The sequence below is a fragment of the Mobula birostris genome, chromosome 26, assembly GCF_030028105.1.
Source record: "Mobula birostris isolate sMobBir1 chromosome 26, sMobBir1.hap1, whole genome shotgun sequence".
Lineage (NCBI taxonomy): Eukaryota > Metazoa > Chordata > Chondrichthyes > Myliobatiformes > Myliobatidae > Mobula > Mobula birostris.
Genome location: NC_092395.1, coordinates 27,423,578 through 27,446,273, shown reverse-complemented (window position 1 = coordinate 27,446,273; position 22,696 = coordinate 27,423,578). Strand labels below are relative to the sequence as shown.

At 45.4% G+C, this 22,696-nt stretch overlaps 1 protein-coding gene across 1 annotated transcript in view; it reads left to right on the top strand.

The window, feature by feature from the left end:
- Window positions 1–2,203: 2,203 nt before the first annotated feature.
- Window positions 2,204–22,696, top strand: part of LOC140187968 (small conductance calcium-activated potassium channel protein 2-like) — a 119,295-nt gene continuing 98,802 nt past the window's right edge. Inside the window, exon 1 of the mRNA XM_072243831.1 lies at window positions 2,204–2,470. Coding sequence (XP_072099932.1) covers window positions 2,204–2,470 — 267 coding nt within the window. The remainder of the gene's footprint in view (window positions 2,471–22,696) is intronic.

Here is a 22,696-nt window from a genome sequence, read left to right as displayed (position 1 = left end):
GATCCTACTGTCTATGTCTAAGCTCTTACTCAATCGAATGTTACCCCACACGTTCACTCAGCCCTTTGGCATGGGATCCAGGATTGCTTTAATTTAAAAATTCTCAGTCTTCTTCAGAAAGTCTTCAGTGACATCATTTCTGTCGAAGTCCAGCCTGCAATCCTTCAAGAACTGCAGACTTCTCTAATTCTAGCTTCTTGACAGACCCAGTTTAATCCTTTCACTGCTGACGCTTGTGCCTTCAATTGTCAGGCCTGGAGCTCTGGAATTCCCTCCCCAAATCTCCATCTTGTACTGGCTGAAGATGCACCTTGAAATCTATTTACCCAAACATTTGGTTATCTGCTCTGAGATCAGGCTTTCTTATCAGTAGCATTTCTGGAGGGTTCCCAGGGCATTTTATTCTGCTAAAAGGTCCGGACAATTGCAGGTTGTTACTGGAACTGAGGAAATTAAGTAAGATTGAATTGAAGACCATTAGACTGTAAGACCATAAGACATAGGAACAGGATTCGGCCACTTGGCTCAATGAATTTGCTCCGCGATTCTATCATGGCTGATTTACTATCCCTCTCAACCTCATTCTCCAGTAACATTTGACACCCTTACTAATCAAGAAACTATCAACCTCCACTTTAAATATACCCAGTTACTTGGCCTCCATAGCAGTCTGTGGAAATAAATTCCACAGATTCACCACCCTCTGGCTAAAGAAATTCCTCCTCAACGCTCTTCTAAAGTTGAAGCATTCAAAATTCTGGAAGTTTTTAACAGATGCATAAAGTAAAGCTGCAAAGACAGTTGATGGCCATTAGACATGTACTGATGATCATTGAGAAATGTCAGATATAGAGATATGAGCATTTTATGTTACCAAATTGACAGTGAGGAATTTAACTGCTTGAATTTCAGGGATTTAAGATGGAGCAAGGTGTCAAAGAGGCTGGAGAGAGATTAAATGATGGGAAGTGGATTGTTCTTAAGTAGTTCCTTGGAATTGAAGGAGAACTGCCCCACTTCTGTTATGTGGCTCCAACACGTGTGACGGGGCTAGTATGGGAACCACTGATTGTGCCTAGTAGGGATGAGAGGATGAATGGTTTGTAAGGGGGTCCGCTCATTACTGTATTTACTCTGGGCTCTTGCCACAGAGATTCCAGCCTGCTGACGCCACGATGAATGAGCTTCTTCACTCACAATCACGGGCCGGGAATTCCCTCAAATCGGAGGCACGAGAGAAATGCAGACGCTGGAATCTGGAGCAACCAGATGAAGGAACTCAACGGGCTGAACAGCACTGGTGGGGGCGGGGGGGGCAGACGCAGATTGTTGGTGTTTCATCCGATTAAGATGTTCTAATGTAAGATTATGACCTGAAATGTTGACAATTCCCCCCCCTCCCCCCAGAGACGTTGCTGGACGCTCCGCACATTGTTTATTGCTCCCGCCAGCTCGGGGGCTAATGGTACCTCTACAGCGCTTTCTTGTACTGCCCAAGTCTCAGAAGCATGCAGGAGCGCAGGAGTCGCCGCTGCCTAGTTAAACCACGAGCTTTAAACCACATTTGAGACCTTGATCTTCAAGCACCATTTTCCTCATAGTGAAATCAATGGTGAATGTCATCTTCGAGGTCTGCGTTCACTGAGAAGATTGCTGTCTGCAGTAACCCGTTCCGAATGTCTTCAACTGGAATGAAACCTCTCAACCGGCAATCAATGTGACAACTCTTTTTTTTTCAATCTAGGGTTTGGAGCGATTCCAGAGCAGGTTCTCCGAGACCGTCCATCCTCCTGACGCTGGCCGCAGAGCAGCTCGCGTCTCCTCCGGACTCACAGCACCGGCTCATTGCCCCATCCCAGACCAGGATGTAGGATACAGGCGCTGGAGATGAGTGGGTTTTAGTTCCTTATCCGGACTCCGCTAAACTCTCCTTCCCCCTATCAGGCTGGTTTAGTCTACGGCTTTGCAAATTGGCGATCCTTTTGAGGTTGCTAGGGATGCCAGCCCTGAGTGTGAAACTATAATATAATTGGATTGCGGGTTAAAATTTAATTCTGGGATGATCGCTTCATTTATTGCTTCCCTGGCGCTAGTTCTCCCACTCCGCAGGGTAATACTATGGACTGTCTGACTGAGCGCTAGTCAGCAAGTGGCCCCTTTAATATTTTGGGGGTAGGGAGGGGGTTTGTTTAAAGGTAACGTCATGCGAGTTGTTTTGGTCCGCGCGGCCAATGAGACCGGCAGCCTGGGCCGTGGGAGCCCGAGTGTGGCGCAGGTCCCGGGCGCGCTGCAGTGCGCAGCCGGCGGAGTCATGGAGCGTGCGGGGGATCGGGGCGCAGCGGGGCCGGGCCGGGGGTGCGGAGCGCAGCCTCAGCCTCAGCACCAGCACCACTGCAACTGTCAGCACAGGAACCAGGGGCTGCACAGACACTGCTGGCACGGCAGCCAGAACCAGTCCGGAGAATACCAGGTAAGGAGTCTTCCCGCAGACAGTGGGAGAGGGGGGAGAGCGTGAGGCAATCAGTGACAGAGAGAGAGCGCGCGAGAGAGAGGGAGAGCGAGAGAGAGAGAGTGAGTGAGGGAGAGAGAGGCAGAGAGAGAGAGAGGGAGAGGGGGAGAGGGAGAGAGAGTGAGAGAGAGGGAGAGAGGGAGAGAGAGAGGGGAGGGAGGGAGAGGGAGAGAAAGAGAGGGAGAGAGGCAGAGAAAGAGACATTCACGCATACACCGAGATAGACAGGAAGAGAGAGAAGGAGAAAGAGAGGTGGATTGAGGAAACCGGGAGTCACGCAAACGGACAGAGAAAGAAACGTTGATAAACCAAAGGATGCAGAACACTCAAGGCATATGTATGGATGGAGAGAGAGTGTGTGTGTGAGAGAGAGAGAGAGAGAGAGAGAAACGCGCGTACACACACACACACAGGTGAGGAGAGAGAAGGGAAAGGCGCACGCACGCTGTTCTGAGGACACTCTTGTCTTCTTCCTATCCTTTCTACTCAACCATCTGTGAATGTTTATAAGTGTTTATGGCGGGACCTCTGGTGCCTGCACCCGGCAATTTCGCAGAGCACGCGGAATCAATGCCTGGGAACACCGGCTCCTTCCCCGGGCTCGGTTAATCAGCTGGAGCCTGTTTGCGGATGTCGCTGTACTGTGGGTCACTCTGTTCTCTGCGAAGAATGCGAGTCTGTAAACCCATTCTGTTGGAAGGAGAGGCGGCGGTGTGATATCGTATTGCTGCTCCCCTGTGCGTCACTGTGTGAGTGAGTTTGTGCGTGTGTGTCTGTGAGTGTGTGCCTGGGTGTTCAGTCTCTGTGTCCCTGTCGCGCTCCTTGTCAGTTTCAGCGTGTTTGTGAATGTCTCCCTGTCTGTCTGATAGCGCGCGCGTGTGTGTGTGTTTTCATCTGTCCGCTTCTCTCCCACTACATATGTCTTTACATCTATCCTCTACCAATCCTCCCCCCCCCCCACACACACATCACTCTGGATATGTGAGCGAGTGTGTGCCTGCATGTGTTTAGGGGGCGTGAGAGTCTCTGTCACTCTGTCTCAGTCTCAGAGTGTGTCTGTATGTTTCTCTATGAGCGCGCGCGCGTGCGTGTGTGTGTGTGTGTGTGTGTGTGTGTGTGTGTGTGTGCGTGTGTGTGTGTGAGAGAGCCTCCTTTTCTTCACGTCTGTCAATGCGTCTCTCTTCTGTCTCTCGCAGTCTCTCCTTCCCTCCCTTTCCTTCCCTTCCTCTCTCTCTCCTTCTCTCCCGCCCTCACCCTCTCCCCCTCCCTCTCTCCATCCCTCTCTCCCTCTCTCCCACTCTCTTTCTCTTCCTCCCCCCACCCCCCCGTCTCTCCCTGGGTGCATCTACGGGAAATGGAAGAGGTGCGGGGCTTTCAATTCCCACGTATCCACGAGGCACTTTCACCATCCCATGCGCTCCGTCTAATGCTGCAGCGGTACCCAGTTCCAGAATGCACGGGGAGGGAGGGAGATGGGTGGGTGTGAGTGGCGGTGGGTATCTCATCATCAAATGCCGCGACTGGCGATCTCCTCCGTTCGCGTTGACCAGGGAAAGCCGCTCAGTGTCAATCAGTGACATTCTGCTCTACAGCAGTTTTCGCATCCCTCTGAGTTCTGCCAGTCCCCATTATTGAGTATGCGGTGAGCAATCACACGGAACAAGCGAGCGAACAAAGCCCAGAGTAGTCCTCTGTACAGCTGCTCTGTCCGCTTGTCTTTGCTTTTGCAGAAGATTCGGGGCATTTGCGAGGGTCTTCTGTGCGGACGCGAGGGGTTTGTCGGTGAAGCGCATTTTCCTGTACTGTACGATCGTCCCGACATCCACACTAGAGGGTTAAAGGGCAGAAATGTACCCAACGGCTCCAAGCAACGTCAGGCAGAGGATTCCGTGCATCCACCCCTCGCCGCCCACCCCGATCGACTACCAGTCTCGACACCAGTTCTCTAAAATCCCCAAGATCATGTTCGCAACCAGAAAGTCGTGATTTATACTTAGTGGGGACTGTGCCCCTGAGCGCCCGCAGCGACCTGTCTCCGGGCGCACAACGGCGAATCCAATCTGTTGTCAGAATTCAAATATATCTTTCACATTCAGTATTTACATTTGCCTATCAAGCATGCCCAAGGGACCAGAATTGAGGAGGTCAATAATCTCGAAGATTTGTTCTATGCTGAAGCACTATTCAATATACATAATTAAACATTTAGCGGCATTATAGATGGCAGGCTACTGACTGCATTGTTTCCCCAACATTCACACTGTAACTGCCTGCATCACAAGGCACAATTTCTAACGATCGAGAAAGATGCGCTATTTTCCCAACCCACCAACTACCTATTTCCACCAATCCCACGCAGCGTCTCCCTATATTCCCCAATCCACCAACCATCTCCCCATATCCTCCAACCCACCCACCATCTCCCCATATCCTCCAACCCACTCACCATCTCCCTCTATCCTCCAACCCACCCACCATCTCCCCATATCCTCCAACCCACTCACCATCTCCCTTTATCCTCCAACCCACCCACCATCTCCCCACATCCTCTGACACACCCACCATCTCCCCATATCCTCTGACACACCCACCATCTCCCCATATCCTCCAGCCCACTCACCATCTCCCTTTATCCTCCAACCCACCCACCATCTCCCCATATCCTCCAATCCACTCACCCTCCCCATATCCTCCAGCCCACCCACCATCTCCCCATATCCTCCAACCCACTCACCATCTCCCTTTATCCTCCAGCCCACCTACCATCTCCGCATATCCTCCAGCCCAACCACCATCTCCGCATATCCTCCAGCCCAACCACCATCTCCCCATATCCACCAATCCACCCACCCACAATCTCCCCATATCCATCAATCACACCTACTGACTGCCTTTGATATCCTGAAGCCCACTGATGCACCTTCTGTGCATTCTGTGCTTCTACACCTTCTCCCATATCTCCCAACCAACCAAGTCACCATCTTCTCATATTGTTCAGCCCCACCTACACCTTCCCCCATAACCTCAACAGCAGCACCACTTCTTCCCATATCCCTCAGTCCCTCAGTTCTATTTCATTTAACTCAACTCTCTTGCTCTGACATTATCGGCCGATTAATTTTGGGTACTGGTACTGCCAAGCAGTCAATGTTTGTTGCTAATTGTCTATGACAAGGGGGTGGTGAGCCACCTTCTTAAGACATTGTGGATCCTCTGGTGAGGGGACTTTATAATGTTGTTGCTGAGGGAGTTCCAGGAGTTAAAACCAGTGTGAATGAAGGAGTATATATGGTGATGTACTGCCCTTGTCCTTCTCGTTGATCATCGTAGGTAGTGTTGGAATAATCTATGCCAGTTGCTGCAGTACTTTCTATAGCTGCACATGCTACAGCCACAGTGCACTGATGGTGAAGGGAAGATGTTTTAGGGAGGGAGGCTGCTTTGTCCTAGATGGACAATACATTCATCTGTTACTGTGCAGAGTAAATCTGACCAGGTCCTCAAGTTCTCAGTGAGACTGCAGTCTGCAGCACATGCTAGAAAATTGCATGTGTCCTGTACATCAATTTTGTGATTCAAGTATGTAATGCTTCAAATAACTGAATAAAGGCTCTGCCTTTCAATGCAGCAAATCAGGTCCCCTTTCCTGTTGCAACTGCATTGCTGCCTCACTGAAAAAGATAAGTGGTTGAACTTCTGGCACAGAAGCAGGAAGGAACTGTGTACATGCCACTAAACAATGAAGTCCTAGTAGTAAATAAGCCCAAGCAATGTCTCCTGCCTGTACTACATACCACTGCTACACCTGTTAGATATTTTGTGTCTTAACGTTATCACTGACGAGTGTTTTGTTGAATACAGGACCGAAAAAATTTATCTGCTTAGACCCCCACTTGGTGTAACGGGCTTCAGTTTTTACCATTGGCCCTCAGCAAGCAAAGATTCACCTTGGGGAGGTGTCTTCTGGATCCGTAGAATGGTAACTAGAATGAAACAGTTAGGTTATGAGGTTGCATAGATTGAGTTTACATAACCCTGAGCTCAGAAGATTATTAATGTATTTGGAGATACAGTGCAGAAAAGGCTCTTCAAGCAGCATTGCCCAGTAACCCACCCATTTAACTGTAGCCTTATCATGACACAATTTACAATGATGAATTAACCTACTAACGGGTATGTCTTTGGACTGTGGGAGGAAACTGGAGCACCCAGAGAAAGCCCATTTGCAGCTGGGAAGGAGCGTACAAACTTGCTTACAGATAGCTCCGGAAGTTGGACTCCAAACTCTGACGCTCTGATCTATAGTACTGTCACGCTAACCGCTACACGTTAAGGGGTGATCTGGTTCAAGCGCTGAAGATGATTAATATAATTCATTGAATAGAGAGAGCAAGGGAGAAACCAATTAATTGTGAAAGGGGGTAGGCTGCAACAGTGAGCCATAACCTTAAATAAGATTCAGAAAACTTCTTCATACAATGGGTAGTGGAAATCTGGAATTCTCTTCCTTACAATAAGCTGTTGGGTTTTCATGTTAAATAAAATGAGAGACTTGAGAACACTAGTTTTATTGAGTAAGAGTGTTATAACTTACAGAACCAAATCATGTAACTGTGGTTAAGATAGAAATCAGCCTATACCTGATTGATATGTAATAAATGAGAGGCCTATTCTGTCTCTAAACTTATTCCCCTCTTGCACTAATCAAATATCACCCTTAAATTTTTAACAAATTTCTGCCTTAAGCGACGATGATATATTAAAGCATTTAGAACCAACATGAAAAGAATCTCTTCATTGGCCTCAAAAAATCCACTCTCAAGACATCATTGTTGAGGCCATAGAGTAGTGCCCACCAATTTGTCACTGGGGAAGGTGGCGAGCCTGACTTTTCCACATCTTTCTGCTCATTATTGGTGTTTATTTCACCCCATTATTCAGCCAAGCTGCCCCAGCTCAGGAACTGCCCTCCTAGTGCACGGTAAGCTGCCCCTCTATCTCATTTCTTCCCTCCTACCCTCGCTGGCTCTCTTCCTCTCCCTTCTTCCTTCTACTGTTCCCTCCCCCTGCTGTCTCTCTCACTCCCTCTCTGCTCTCCTGTCTGGCTGAATTCCCTCCAGCCTATCTTCTTCCCTCCCTCACCAGCTTGCTTCTGCTCCCACTATTCCCCCATTGTGTACCCTGCTCTCCCTCTCTCTGTCTCAATTGCCGCTCCATTCTTTCCTTTTGACTTTTTTTGTCTCTCTTCCTCTTCTTCTTTGCTGCTTCCCTTCCCACTTTTAAAAACCTGTAAACATTATGCCCATGAGCAACACTTTATATTCTGCCTGGCAGCCTATATCCAATATTGAGCTTTCCAATTTTAAGTCACCCTTTCCCATTTAGGTCCTCTTTTCCCTCTACCCCCCTACTCCCCTTTCTTCTGACCCTCCAGTCCCCCATCCAACCCTCCCCTTAGCCCTTCTTCACCCTTCATAGTTTCCTTCCACAGTCTCCATCCACCAAATTCACACACAGGTTCCTCCACTCCTATCTGGTTCCAAATGTCAGTCACCTCTTCCTTTTCCTCCAATAGTTCCCATTCTCACTTCCTTTACTTATCAGAATCCAGCACTCTTGTTTCTGCTCATCTCCCTCCAGCAGCTCCCATCTACACACTCCCCTCCCCCTTACAAGGGTCTTGGCCTGACCGTTTATTTCCCTGTCTATTTAGATGCTTCCTGAGTGCTTGAGCTCCTCTGGTATACTGTGTGTGTTTTCCATTTATTGTTTTTTTTCTCCAAGTTTCTCTCTCTGTTTCTCTGCCCCAGTCCATCATTCAGCTGGAACAGTCTTCAAACTCCACATCCCTACCTGCCTGCCATCTTACACTTCTCCTCAGTCCACCAATTGCCTTGGAATCCTTCCTCGCTACTTTCTCTCAATACTGACCTTCTCACTTCAGTATTGTCAATGCAGGGATCCAGTCCAAAATGTCAACAATTCTTCCCTCCCACCTATGCTGCTCGGTGCAATGTGTTCTTCTTGCTGATTGTGTGTACCTTATAGCTTCTGTTCACCTGATAGTTCCCTCCTGAAGCTGCTTGGTTTGGTGCCCAGGTAGATCACATCACAAAAGTGGGGAAACAGTCTCCTCAATCCTAGTGTTTTTGCTCCACACCGTTCTCCTCCCAACACTCATTTCACCCTATCACCCCATCCTCCTGATCCTTTCTCCTTCGTACGTTTTCCCTTAATATATCTCTGTCATTCTTCCAGCTTCTCTTTGTGGGAGCAAATTGCACATTCTGTCCACCCACTAGGTAAAGAGGTTTCCTCTGAATTACTTACTGCATTTTCAGTGCGTTGGCAAGCCTTGATCTACCCCCATAAATGGGAACATTTTCCCTGTCTGCTCCATCAATCTTATTCATGGTTTGAAAGACTTATATCAGGTCAAACAAAACAGAAACATTCAGCCAGTCAAGCAGTGTTATGGAAAGAAAAAGCAGTCAACATTTTGTGTCAGATACCTTTCCTTAATTCTGAGGAAGGGTCGCTGTTTCAAGAAAGGAAACAGGAGTAATCCAAGTAATTATAAGCCTCACATCAGGGAAGCTATTGGAGAGGATGCTGAGGAATGGGAATTGTGCACATTTGGAAAGGCATCTCCTGCTTAGGGACAGTGCTTTGTGCAGGGCAGGTCATGTCTTACAAACTTGATTTGAGTGGTATTTTTGAGGAGGTGACAAAGGAGCTTAATGAGGATAGGGCAGTGGATATTATCTACATAGGCTTTAGTAAGGCCTTTAATAAGGTTCCTCATGGTAGGTTGATTCAGAAGATAAAGATGCCAGAAATCCAGGGTGAATTGCAAGTTGAAATTCAGAATAGACTTGCCCGTAGATGCCATAGAAATGGAAGAATGTTATTTTGGCTGGAGCTCTGTGATCGGGGTGTTCCACAAGGCTCAGTGCTGAGACCTCTGTTGTTTGTGATATATATCAATAATTTGGATCAAAATGCAGATGGGTGGCTAAGTATGTTTGCAGATGATGCTAAGGTTGGTGGAGTTATGGACTGTAAAGGAATATCAAAGAATACAGTGGGATATATATCAGTTAGACATGGGCAGAGAAGTGGCAGATGATGTTTAATCCAGGCAAGTGGAGTGTTATGTTTTGAGAGGTCAAATGAAAGGAGAAAGTATACAGTTAATGGCAGAGCCTTTGATGGGTGCTGAGGTTCAGAGGAATCTTGAGTTCCAGGCCCATAGCTCACTGAAAATAGTTGTGCGGGTGGATGTGATGGTAAAGAAGGCATATGGGACGCTTGCCTTCATGGGTGGAGGTGTTGACCAGAGGAATAAGGAAGTCATGCTGCAGATATATAAACCTATGGTCAGTCCACACTTGGAGTTTTGCATGCACTCCTGTTTGTCCTGTTATAGAAGGTTGTGGAGACTGTGGAGAGGGTGCTGAAGAGGTTTACCAGGATGCTGCCTGAATTACAGTAAATGAGATACAAGGTTAGATAACATAGGTTGTTCTCCCTCGGGAGCTGAAGGCTGAAAGTAGACCTGATGGAGATTTTGAAAATTATGAGAGAGGCACAGGCAGAGTAGAGAGTTGGACTCTTCCCCCAGGGTAGAAATGTCAAACACCAGAGAACATGCTTTTAAAGTCAGGGGTGGGGGGACATTTAACAGTGACATGAGGGGGTAAACTTTCTATGCCCAAAATGGTAGGTGTCTGGAGTAAGTTAATAGGAGTAGTAGTGGAATCAGGCAACCTGGCAGAGTTTAGAGGCTTTTAGATAGATACGAGACTATCGAGGGTTATAGACGATACACAGGAGAACATTGGCATCAAAATCGGCATATCATCATGGGCTGAATGGCCTGTACAGGGCTACACTGTTCTATGTACTATGTAACATTGATTGGGATTTCTGAGAAAGAGCTGTTGACCCAAACCATTGACTTGTTCTGAGGAAGGGTTATTGAGTCAAAACAATGACTGGGAGTTCTGAGGAAGGGTTATTGCCTTAAGATGATGACTGGGAGTTCTGAGGAAGGGTTATTGATTCGAAATATTAACTGGGAGTTCTGAGGAAGGGTTCTTGACTCAAAACGATGACTGGGAATTCTGAGGATGGGTTATTGACCCAAAGCAATGACTGGGAGTTCTGAGGAAGCATTGCTGACCTGAAGTGCTGATTGGAAGTTCCAAGAAGCATCTCTCTCCCAAACCACTGGTATCTCTTCCCACAACTGCTGCTTGACTAGCTGAGTTCATCCAGCATGCTTGCTTTTGCATTAGATTCCAGCATCTGCTATTTTATTTGTTTTCCATCAGGTCAAATCAGTCTTCACTGAGTTATGAATGGACTCTCAGCCTACTTGACTTGCTTGTAGTTGTAACCCTTTTTGTTCCAGTCTCAATGTAGTAAATCCATTTGGTATATTATTTAAGCTGTAGAAGCAGGGTTGCTTGCTTGCTCAAGGCTACTTTGTCATTCAGTGATACCATAGAAAATTTGAACCTGCCCCAGCTTCACATGCCTGCAGGCTTCCCATAGCCATTAGCTCCCAGTAGTCCAAGTATCAGTGTGTTTCAGCCTCAAATGCATTCAGTGACTCTGCCTTCATAGCTTTCTAGGTTAGAGAATGCCAAAGATTTGTAACTCTTTGGGAGATGAAATTTCTTTTCATCTTTGTTAAAAGAGTGATCCCTCATGCCAAAACTATTCTGTGCCCTCCCCACCAAGTTAGACTCCTCCATGAGAAGAAGCATCCTTCCCCTGAGGACCTCCATTGTCAAATACCTTCCTCCAATGTCTCTGCAACTTCTGTTGTCATATTGAGAGCCCGTCGAGATCCACTTGCAATGTGCGGGCTAATCAAGGGACTGTACAGGTTTTACAAGTTCAACTTTCCCAACCTGTCACTTTAAAATGGGCTTCAGTGCTTCCTTTGCTTTGTTAAGTCTGCTTGGAATCACATGTTTAAGTTCATGGGACTTCGTAACGTGCATTAGAAAAAGAAAATACTGGAAATACTCGGCAGGTTAGGGACTATCTGTGGGGAAAGAAACAAAGTTAATGCTTTGTGTTGATAACCTTCCATCAGAACTTTTGTGCTAAAATTGGTGGCTCTGTCTACTTGTTGGTTGTGGTTCAAAAGAACTGATGTGGCTCTGGCATTTTCAGGAAGTCACATCGTCATAACAGGCCATCATACGATTCTGAAACATTATAGAAGATGGCATTTCCTACTTTCTGTTTATTGGTTAATGTACAATGCTTTATTTTTAATTATATTGCATATTTACCAATGTGTAATACTTTGTGCATAGCATGTCATGTAGAATCATGTCAGAAGAGTCTACATCAGTATCTCTCAACAGCCATCCATTAAGTCCTCGTCCCTTCTCTTTCCTCACAGTCTTTCAGGTTTCTTCCCTGCAGGTAGTTCTCTAATTCACCTTTGAAAGCTCCTGTTGAATCTGCTTCTGCCCCTCCTTCCAGACAGCACATTCCTAATGACAGCTTCCTCACCCGTCCCATTGGTGCTGCTCCAGTTTCCCCCAAAGTTAACCAGATATCCTCCCATTCCCAATTTCTGGAGCTCTATCATTGGCTGTGTACCTTCAATGGCAAAGTACTAAGTTCTGGAATTCTTCCCTAAAACTTTCTGACCCCCCCCCCCCCCAGCTTTCCATGTGTTCTCCCTTACAAACTATCTTTTCAATCAAACTTTTGGTGCCTATCCTAATATTCATTTTGAGCTCGGATGTCAATTTTTTTGTTTGATCATTCTCTTGATTTGAGATACTTAACTGGTTAAAGGTGCTAAAAAATGAAAATGGTTGCAGGCAAGTTTCCTAAAAAGGTCAGAAATGCATTCCGAGTTCCCAATATGTCATTGGTTTGAGTTAAGTGTACTGGGAAGCAGGAAACTGGTGTCTGGTGACCTATAATTGGGGAGGGAAGAGAACAGGCTTCCCTGATTAACAAATCCTTTGTTATTTGTATTAAGTGCATTTGGACATTAGGTCCCTGTTCAAGTTAAGTTGGTGTGTGTGCGCGCACGCGCGTGTGTGTGTGTGTGTGTGCGTGCACGTGTGAGCGCGTGTGTGTGCGTGTGTAAACCTTGCTAATTAAGACAATGGAGCTTTTCCATTTATATAACGGTCAGTGATATGCCTACCATCCATTCTGCCCTCCAAGACCCTCTGTCCTTCACACTGTTCCTCATCCTAGTCGATGAATCTGTAACTCATTTTGAACCTTACACCTCAATTCCTGTCAGACTGTAGCCCAGTGAGCAGAGATCTAACCCTTGAGTGGATTCCAGTCAGTGAACCCACAACCTTGATTAACACCCCCACTGGGGCACCGAGGCAGTGCTACATTAATCGAGCTGCTAACTTTCACTTGGCAACATTATATGGAGGTTCCATTCGTCCTCTTGGGTAGAAGACCGCACCTCACTATATTGAATTAGAACCGAAGATTCTCTGCATTGATCCCTTGCTTTGTCCAGCAGCTGAAAAGGAAGCTTCTTCCCATTCCCTTTCCTGACGTCTGTGGGAACAGAATCAGAATCAGGTTTATTATCACCAGCATGTGAAGTGAAATTTGCTAATTTAGCAGCAGCAGTTCAGCGCAATACGTAATTTAGCAGAGAAAAAAAATTAAAAATTAACGAGTAAAGCAATTACATATATTGAATAGATTTTTAAAACATGCAAAAACAGAAATACTGAATATTTTTTAAAAAAGTGAGGTAGTGTCCAAGGGTTCAATGTCCATTTAGGAATCAGATGGCAGAGGGGAAGAAGCTGTTTCTGAATCGCTGAGTATGTGTCTTCAGGCTTCTGTACCTCCAACCTAATGGTAACAGTGAGAAAAGGGCATGCCCTGGGTGCTGGAGGTCCTTAATAATGGACACTGCCTTTCTGAGACAGCACTCCCTGAAGCTCGGTGTAAAATGACTGCTGCACCCCTTAAATCACACCAGTTGGCAAAGCTCTTCTTTGGTTGCTTGTTTGTTTGGAGCTAATGGAAGTGCTGTATTTTGCTGTAGAAATTTTGTCTTATTCTTACGTTTGAAAGAGCCTGAAACTAAGGAAAATCCCACCTCTCTAGACCCTTCTTTCTGATACAACTGAAAGATCATTGCTCAAGGTTTAATTACAACATGTATTACAAGCAAGAATTTGCTTAAAGTACGATGAATGCAACTGAACAGCATCTCCAAAAAGGAAATTGGGGAAATACTTGAAAGAATAAGATAGAAAGCTGTGTGAAATAAAACAGAGTGGAATTCCTCAATTACCCAGGACATGCTGACTTCTCATTACTACCATTAGATAGGAGGTATGGGAGCCCGAAGACTCAACATTGAGGAACAGTTTCTTTCCCTCCGCCATTCCCTCCAGATTTCTGAATGGACAATGAACCAACCCATGAACATTAGCTCACTATTTTTGCTCTGTATTTACATAGTATAATATACAGTAGCTATAAAAAGTATTCACCCCCCCCCCCACCTCCGGAAGTTTTCATGATTTATCGTTTTACAATATTGAATCACAGTGGATTTAATTTGGCTCTTTTGATATTGATCAACAGAAAAGACTCTTTTGTGTCAAAGTGACAACGACTTTCTACAAATTGGTCTAAATTTATTACAATTATTCAACACAAAGTAATTGATTGATTAGTATTCACCCCCTTCAAGTCAGTATTTAGTAGATGCTCCTTTGGCAGCAATTACTGCCTTGAGTCTGTGTGGGCAGGTCTCTGTCCGCTTTGTACATCTGGACACTGCAATTCTTCTCCATTCTTTACAAAACTACTCAAGTTCTGTCAGGTTGCATGGGGATCGTGAGTGAACAGTCCTTTTCAAATCCAGCCACAAATTCTCAATTAGACTGAGGTCTGGATTCTAACCTGGTCACTCCAGGACATTAACATTGTTGTTTTTAAACCATTCCTGTGTATCTTTGGCTTTATGCTTGGGGTCATTGTCTTGCTGGAAAACAAATCATCTTGCAGTTAAGTTGCAGTTCTCTTGCAGACTGCATCTCTTGGTGAATGCATCAGGTTTTCCTCCAGGATTTCCCTGTATTTTCTTGCATTCATTTTACCTTCTACCTTCACAAGCCTTCCAGGGTCTGCTGAAGGGAAGCATCCCCACAGCATGATGCAGCTACCAACATGCGTCATGGTAGGGATGGTACGTTTTTGATGATATGTGGTGTTCGGCTTACGCCAAACATAGTGTTTAGTCTGATAGCCAAAAAGCTCAATTTTGGTTTCATCAGACCATAAGAACCTTCTTCCAGCTGACTTCAGAGTCTCCCACATGCCCTCTGGCAAACTCTAGCCAGGATGTCATGTGAGTTTTCTTCAACATTGGCTTCCTCTTTGCTGCTCTTCCTTAAAGCTGCAACTGGTGAAGCACCCAGGTCTCTCCCATCGCAGCCATTGAAGCTTGTTACCCCTCGGAGTTGTCAGAGGCCCCTTGGTGGCCTCCCTCACTAGTTTCCATCTTGCAAGGTTACTCAGTGGACAGCTTGCTCTAGGCAGATTTACAGCTGTACCATATTCTTTCCATTTTTCTATGATTGACTTAACTGTACTCCAAGGGATTGGAAATTTTCTTGTATCCATCTCCTGACTTGTACTTTTCAATAAAATTTTCGCAGAGTTGGAGTGTTCTTTTGTCTTCATGGTGTAGTTTTTGCCAGGATACCCACTCACCAACAGTTGGACCTTCCAGATGGAAGTGTATTTTTACTACAATCATTTGAAACATCTTGACTGCACCCAGGTGATCTCCATTTAACTAATTATGTAACTTCTGAAACCAATGGGCTGCACCAATGACAATTCAGTGTGTCATATTAAAGGGGGAGGGTGTGAATACTTATGCCATTAATTATTGTTTTATATTCATAATTAATTTAGATCACTTTGGCATGGACTAGAAGGGCCGAGATGGCCTGTTTCCGTGCTAGAAATTGTTATATTGTTAAAACCTATTTTCACTTTGTCACGAAAGAATCTTTTTCAGTTGATCAGTGTCAAAAAACCGCCAAATTAAATCCACTGTGATTCAATGTTGTAAAACAACAAAAAATGAAAACTTCCAAGGGGGTGAATACTTTTTATAGGCACTGTGTGTGCGCGTGTGTGTGTGTGTGTGTGTGTATATATATAAAAAGTAGTGTATATAATTATATATATAATTGCAGTTTATAGATTTTTATGTCTTCCACTGCATTGCTGCCACAAAATAATAAATTTCAGGACATATGTCAGTGATAATCAACCTGATTCTGATTCTGAAAGCTAGCACACATTCAATGGAACACACATAAAAGTTGCTGGTGAACGCAGCAGGCCAGGCAGCATCTCTAGGAAGCGGTGCAGTCAACGTTTCAGGCCGAGACCCTTCGTCAGGACTAATGGAAAGAAGAGTGAGTAAGGGATTTGAAGAAATTCAATGGCCCCGGTGATCCAGAAAAATGTCACTTGAAATCTTGCACCATAAACTATAGTACTTTGCAAAGGATTCTCCCCAAAACAGAGCAGCTATGAAATCTTTTTCCCTAGGCATGCCCTCAGTTGACTGGGGTGTATGTCTGGAACCTCTCAGGATCATGATTGCTGCTGAGGGCCTTGTCTAGTACTGCTCCATGTGACCAGATCCTGTGGCAGCAGAAAGAGCTGGTAAACACCTGCAGTGCCAACATTCAATCTGTTAGTATCAACAACCTTGTTGCAGAATGCAGCTCTGTGTGTGTGTGTGTGTGTGTGTGTGTGGTGTGTGTGGGCCACAGCAGCACACAGTGACATTCAATACTGTGAGCTGTAATGAGAAACTTCATTCAATATCGGGAGAGATTTACCAATTAGCATTTGCAGGCAGGAGCTTGCTAAGCAGGGAAGGAACTTCGATATCCAGTACATGATTTAATACATTTGAATCATGCAATTTTGGGTGTATAACATGGAGGTACAGAACTGTGCCTTTACATCCTGGATACATGCTCAATAATTAAAGCACTAGGATACAGTGCTGGGAACAAGTTTAACTCAGTATTATATCGTGGAACTGTACAATGTCTGTCACTTGCAGAGCTACAGTGCATGCCTGCGAAAGTGCAATGTGCATAAAGCTGGCTGAATGGCTTCATTTCACATGATTCAGTAATTATATACAAACCTGCTGCTGTAAAGCAGACTGAGCGAGAAGACTGAGCAAAAGACAAAGAAGCTGCCGGAGGAAGTAAGTGGGCATCAGAAGAGGGAAATGGACAGTCACCATTTCAGGTTGAGACCCTTCATCTGGACTGGTGGACGGAGGGTCTTGCTCCAAAGTCTTGGTCCATTTCCCTCCACACATGTTGCCTGTTCTACTGAGCTTAACAGCAGTTTGTCTTTGGCTCTGGAATCCAGCATCTGCAATCTAGAATTGTGCTAGAAAATTGGTGGAGACAGTTTACTGTATAACCCCAGGCCACACTTGCACAGTCATTGTATTATGAGTAAAGTACTATAGGTTGGAGAAACTAGGCTGTTGCTGTGGGTACAGGTCCTTTTACAGGGGTAGAGTATTGGTGGGTAAAAGACAGTCATGGTATAACATTGGATTTGATTCTAATATTTGAAATCTCACTATATGATTCTTCAGTCAGAGACATCTCAATCACTGTCTAACGGGTATAGCACCATGACATGGGAAAACAGGCTTTCATTCTTCAACTCTTGGGTGCAGAAATGGAGGAGAGAGATTTATCACTGTCTAGCCAGGTACTAGTCTCAATACCTCTGAGGTACAGAATAGGTAGATTTTGCTCTGGGTAGATTTTGATAGTTTGAGTAGAATAGGTGTTGGCGCGCGGCCAAGTGGTTAAGGCATGCGTCTAGTGATTTGAAGGTCGCTAGTTCGAGCTTTGGCTGAGGCAGCGTGTTGTGTCCTTGAGCAAGGTACTTAACCACACATTGCTCTGCGACGACACCAGTGCCAAGCTGTATGGGTCCTAATGCCCTTCCCTTGGACAACATCGGTGGCGTGGAGAGGGGAGACTTGCAGCATGGGCAACTACCAGTCTTCCATACAACCTTGCCCAGGCCTGCGCCCTGGAAACCTTCCAAAGTGCAAATCCATGTTCTCACAAGACTAAAGGATGCCTATATAAAGGTAGACTTTGGTAGTTTGGGTAGAATAGGTAGATTTTGCTCTGTACCTGTATACAACTGGGGCACAAATGGTGACTGGTGGTGGGGTTGTCATCTGCCACTCTACAGCAGTGAGGTCAAGTAATGGTGGTAGAGAGTTATGGCAGCATAACAATGATGTACAGTAATGGGAAGTTCATGAATGTCACTCTGAAGCAGTGGGTAAAGTGTTGAGGGGTACAGGTCTGTTGCTAGGGGCAACTGAAGGGACGTTGGACCATGTGTCCAGAGATCAGAAAGGAATGTGCTTAGTTTAAAGTGGTTTCAAAATCCTGAGGGTTTCTTTCCTTAAATCAGCAAGGCAGGGAATAATAGAGAAAGGGGTTTTGCTGGGGCACAGCTTGAGTCCTGTGCCACTACCTTACAGGAGAGATATGATTGCATTGGAGAGGATGCATAGGACATTTGGGGACAGGAAAATGAGAAAAGGTTGGAGTTGTTTTCTTTGGACTAACCTGAGGTGTGCAAAATTGATAACACTGGAGAGAATAAATAGGGAGAATCTGTTTCTCATTGCAGGGGAATCAAAACCTAAGATGTTTGGGATTAAAGTAATTGGAGGGACAATGAAGAAACCAATTTTTATCACCCAGAGGGTGGTGGGGGACTGAGGAGCTTGTTGAGGCAGAAGCACTCATCAAATTTAACATTACCAGGAGGTGTGCATGAAGAACGGTGGCCCTGAGAAAGTACAACTAGTCTGGGTAATCACGTCTCAACTGGCACAGGCATAAAATGGACCAAATAGCTCTGTTGTTCTGTAAATCTGTACAGATGTGCCTCTCTATTAAACCGTGCTAGAGTACTGGTGGGTACAGGTCTATCACTCTGGGCTCCAGTACCGGAGGGATAGCTCAGCTGTTGATTAACTTGGGGACTGTACTGTGGGCCAGAGAAATTGGGCTGTTGATGTATAAATCCGGGGCATAGTCCTAGCAGGAACAGGTTCGTTGCTATTTAACTCATGTGAGAGCATGATGATCGCGTTGGGGTATAGTACTGATAGGCAAAGGTCTGTGCTTATACAACACTGGGGTAGGGTACTGGAGAGTGGAGGTATGTTACTGCTTACCACTGGAATACAGCACTAGCAGGCAGTGCTCTTTCACATTGGTGGGTACCAGTTTGTCTGGTTTTATATTGGGATACCATACACAAGTCTGTGACCTTATCACATGATGGTGCAGTGCTGGTGGGTGTGAATGTGCCACCAGGGAACATTAGTGATGGTACGATGGATATGTATTTGCTGGTGTTTAACACTGGGGAACAATTATATTGAAGACAAGTCTTCACTGAAAGACATTGGCCCCACCAGAAACCGTCCCAATACGTCGTAGTTTAACACTGGGGTGTAGCCCTGAGCTACATATCTGTTTGTGCATAACACTGGGTTAAATTACTAGTGGCTACATGCCTTTCCCAGTATAACATTGGGTGACTGTTCTGGTGGATGCTAATCCGTCACTGCATTACTGAGGGTACAATGCTAACAGCTGAAGGTCTCTGCATAACAGCCAGGCAGATTACTGGTGGGTGCACGTTTGTCTCTCTGTAAGACTGCAGTACAGTATTACATTACAGGGTGTTGGTCTCTTTTTATTTACACTGGGGGTACAATAATATTGGGATGGGTCTTTCACTGAATAACATTGTGATACTATTTTTGTGGGCGCAGGTCTGTCTCTGTTTAATGTCAGATCTGTTAGCCCAGCCCATCATTTGTACAATTTGTACAAGTGTTTTCTCCTTGATGCATTTTTTGGGGAGAGCAGATTCCGTGACTGTGCCTCTGGTTGTTTCTAACAGTCCCACTGTGCACAGTGCGAAACGTTCACACCTACCCTTCCACCCCTCTGCCAGTGATGACACTCGGTGCAAGGCCGCGCATTTAAAACATTCCTTCCCCTGTCAGTTCCGCTGCAACAAACCCTGAATAATAATCTCCGTTAAATCACGTGGTTTAAGATTAGATATTTGCAGACCACGTTAACAGGGTGATGGTTTGTTTGCTGTTCCTTGACGTGAATATGAAAAATAAGGTGAAGAATAAATTGGAACTGTGTTACAGCAATTACACTGCCTGGCATTATTAGCAAACTTTACATGTCAATGTGTTTTCCTGTTAAAGATATGTGATGAGTCAAAAATGGACTCACTGTTGTTGCTCCTGATACAAATATTATTGTGATGGGTGAGCAGAACCTGCCACAAAGCAAGCCTTGAATTGAAATGGTTTGCTATTTGTAATCCAGAGAATGACTGACCATGCATAACCAACCCTATCTGAAGCATGTACCTGGTTCTCTCAGCACTTATCAAGTGTGTCCGTCAGTTCTGAATGTACATGCAGTGTTGGCATAGAAAGGAATTCAGCAAAATAAGTCTCTTTCTGTATGAAGTCACTATTTATGCAGGACGAGGGCTATTTACTGTGTAACTGCAAGATTCACTGTTTATTCAAGGTTATGGTCACATGTTTAACTACACAGAGTTTGTTTATTCAGAGTGAGGGTCACTGCTTGTAATTGTAGAATTACTTTTTACTCAAACAGCTATACTGTATATATGTGTGTATATATTTTTTTTAAATGTATTTTTCACACCCCTTGTAAGGAGTGTGTATGTGTATTTTCCCTCAATCTCAGGTCCTCTACCAGAAGCCTGGGAGCTTGAAGTTTTGCCACAGTATCCTTGCTGTTCCTGGTGATGCATTCTTCTGGACCGAGATCTCAGATGTTGTTCCCGGGATTTGTTGGAGCCACTCTCCCAGTCCAGGTGTCACAGTTCCAAGTGCTCCTATCACCACCGGGATTACTCTGGCCTTAACCCTCCGCATCCTTTCTATCTGCTCTTTCAATCCCTGGTATTTCTCCAGCTTCTCATATTCTTTCTTCCTGATGTTACTGTCATTCAGGATTTCCACATCTATGACTATTGCTTTCTTCTGTTCCTTGTCCAGTACTATGTCTGGTTGGTTGGCCATTATCTGCTTATCAGTCTGTATTGGAAGTCCCTCAGGACCTTAGCTCTGTTATTCTCCACAACCTTCTCAGTGTTTCCCACTTGAACTTGGGAATGTCCAATCCATACTCAGTGCAGATGTTCCTGTACATAATTCCTGCAACTCGGTTGTGCCGTTCAGTGTCTGCTGCCCCTGCCTGCATCTTGCACCCTGATACTACGTGCTGGATGGTTTCAGCGGATTCTTTGCACAGTCTGCATCTCGGGTCTTGTCTGGTGTGATAGGTCCCTGCTTCTATTGCTCTTGTGCTCAGCGTCTGTTCTTGTGCAGCCGTGAGCAGCACCTCTGTGCTGTCTCTCAGCCCTGCCATTTCCAGTCAATGGTAGGACTTCCTTACGTCAGCCATCTCTGATATCTGGCAATGAGACATCCTGTGCAGTGGCTTGTCCTGCCATGGCCTCTGGTCCTCTGGCTCTGCTTCACCCACTTCCATATCCTCTGCCTGCTGTCTGAGGTATTCTCCTAGCAGGTTGTCCTTAGCAGCCATCTTCCTGACATACTCATGGGTGTTTTGCATTTCTTCCAGGACTGTGAGCTGGACACTTCCAAGTCTCCATCCTCCTTTATTCCAGTGAGTGTACAGTCACTCGATGTTGGACTTTGGATGGAATCCACCATGTATTGTTAGTCGTTTCCTGGTCTTGAAGTCAATGGCTTCCAGTTCATTCCTTGGCCAGCACACTATTGAGGCTGGATATCTGAGAGCTGGTTGGGCAAATATGTTGATGGCTCTGATCTTGTTCTTCCCATTCAGCTGGCGGTTTAGGACCTGTCTCACTCTTTGGAGGTTCTTGGATGTTACAGCCTTCCTTGTGTCCTCACCATGGCTGCCATGCACCTGCAGGATCCCCAGGTATTTGTAGCTGTCCTGTACGCCTGGTATGTGGCCTTCAAGTAACTCAACGCTTTCAGTCTTGATGAGTTTGTCTCCCATTGGCAGAGGTGGGGTGGGGGTGTATGAGATAAGAAGCACAGGTGTGATAGTTTGGAAAGGTGAAGGGCTGAAGAAGAAGGAGTATGAAAGGAGTCGTTTTCTAGTCCAGTGACATCCTGATGTCTCTGATGTACACCCTTGTCAGGTGGATTAGCCATTGTCCAGTTCATAAAGGGAGAGCTTCTGCAGTGTATATGTATATATACACAGATCTGCCTACAAAAAGCTCTGGATGAGAGTGACAAGAACAAGAAGAGTCATGCCAGCTCAGACATTGCCCAAATGAACAAGGTCCGCGCCAATGGTTGGGGAACCGGGACCGCTTGGCGAGAAATTGGCTACCTGAACAAACCATAAATTGACAAGACTGGACAACATGGAATATATATATACACTACTTACTCCCACACATGTGCTTATACACCCACACATGCACTCACGTCTCCACTCCTTCCCTCAAGCAATACACAGATATAGAATGCATAGAAAAACTGATATAAACTGTCCCACACACACACGATAAGTGTGACAGTGGACTTCATGACCATCATTTGGATAAGGTTCTGAAGGAAAGACTTTTATCTGTCAAATGACAGATGGAGATGGAAAGGAGGTTGTGGCTGGTAGAGTGAATGGCCAAGAAGTCTCTCAGTTGCATTATCTTTCAAACCCTCACTTTATGGCATATTTAAAATTGTGCTATTAATGATTATTATTATTATAGTAACATATTATTATTGTACTAGAGTGCCTGTGATGCTTATATTTGCTTACTGACCTCAACATTACCCATCCTTGTCTAGCTCGGGAGAGTGCAAAGTGCAATCTGGGTCAAAAGGGGGTCTGAACAGTTACCGTGTGGAGAGAGCTTGTTTGCTGGAGCTAGAACTGGAGAGGCTATGTCAACGTAGAGACAGACAGGCACAAAGAAGGCAAATCTAGAACAAAACAGCACTACTAACGACTGAGCAACACACACAAAATGCTGGAGGAA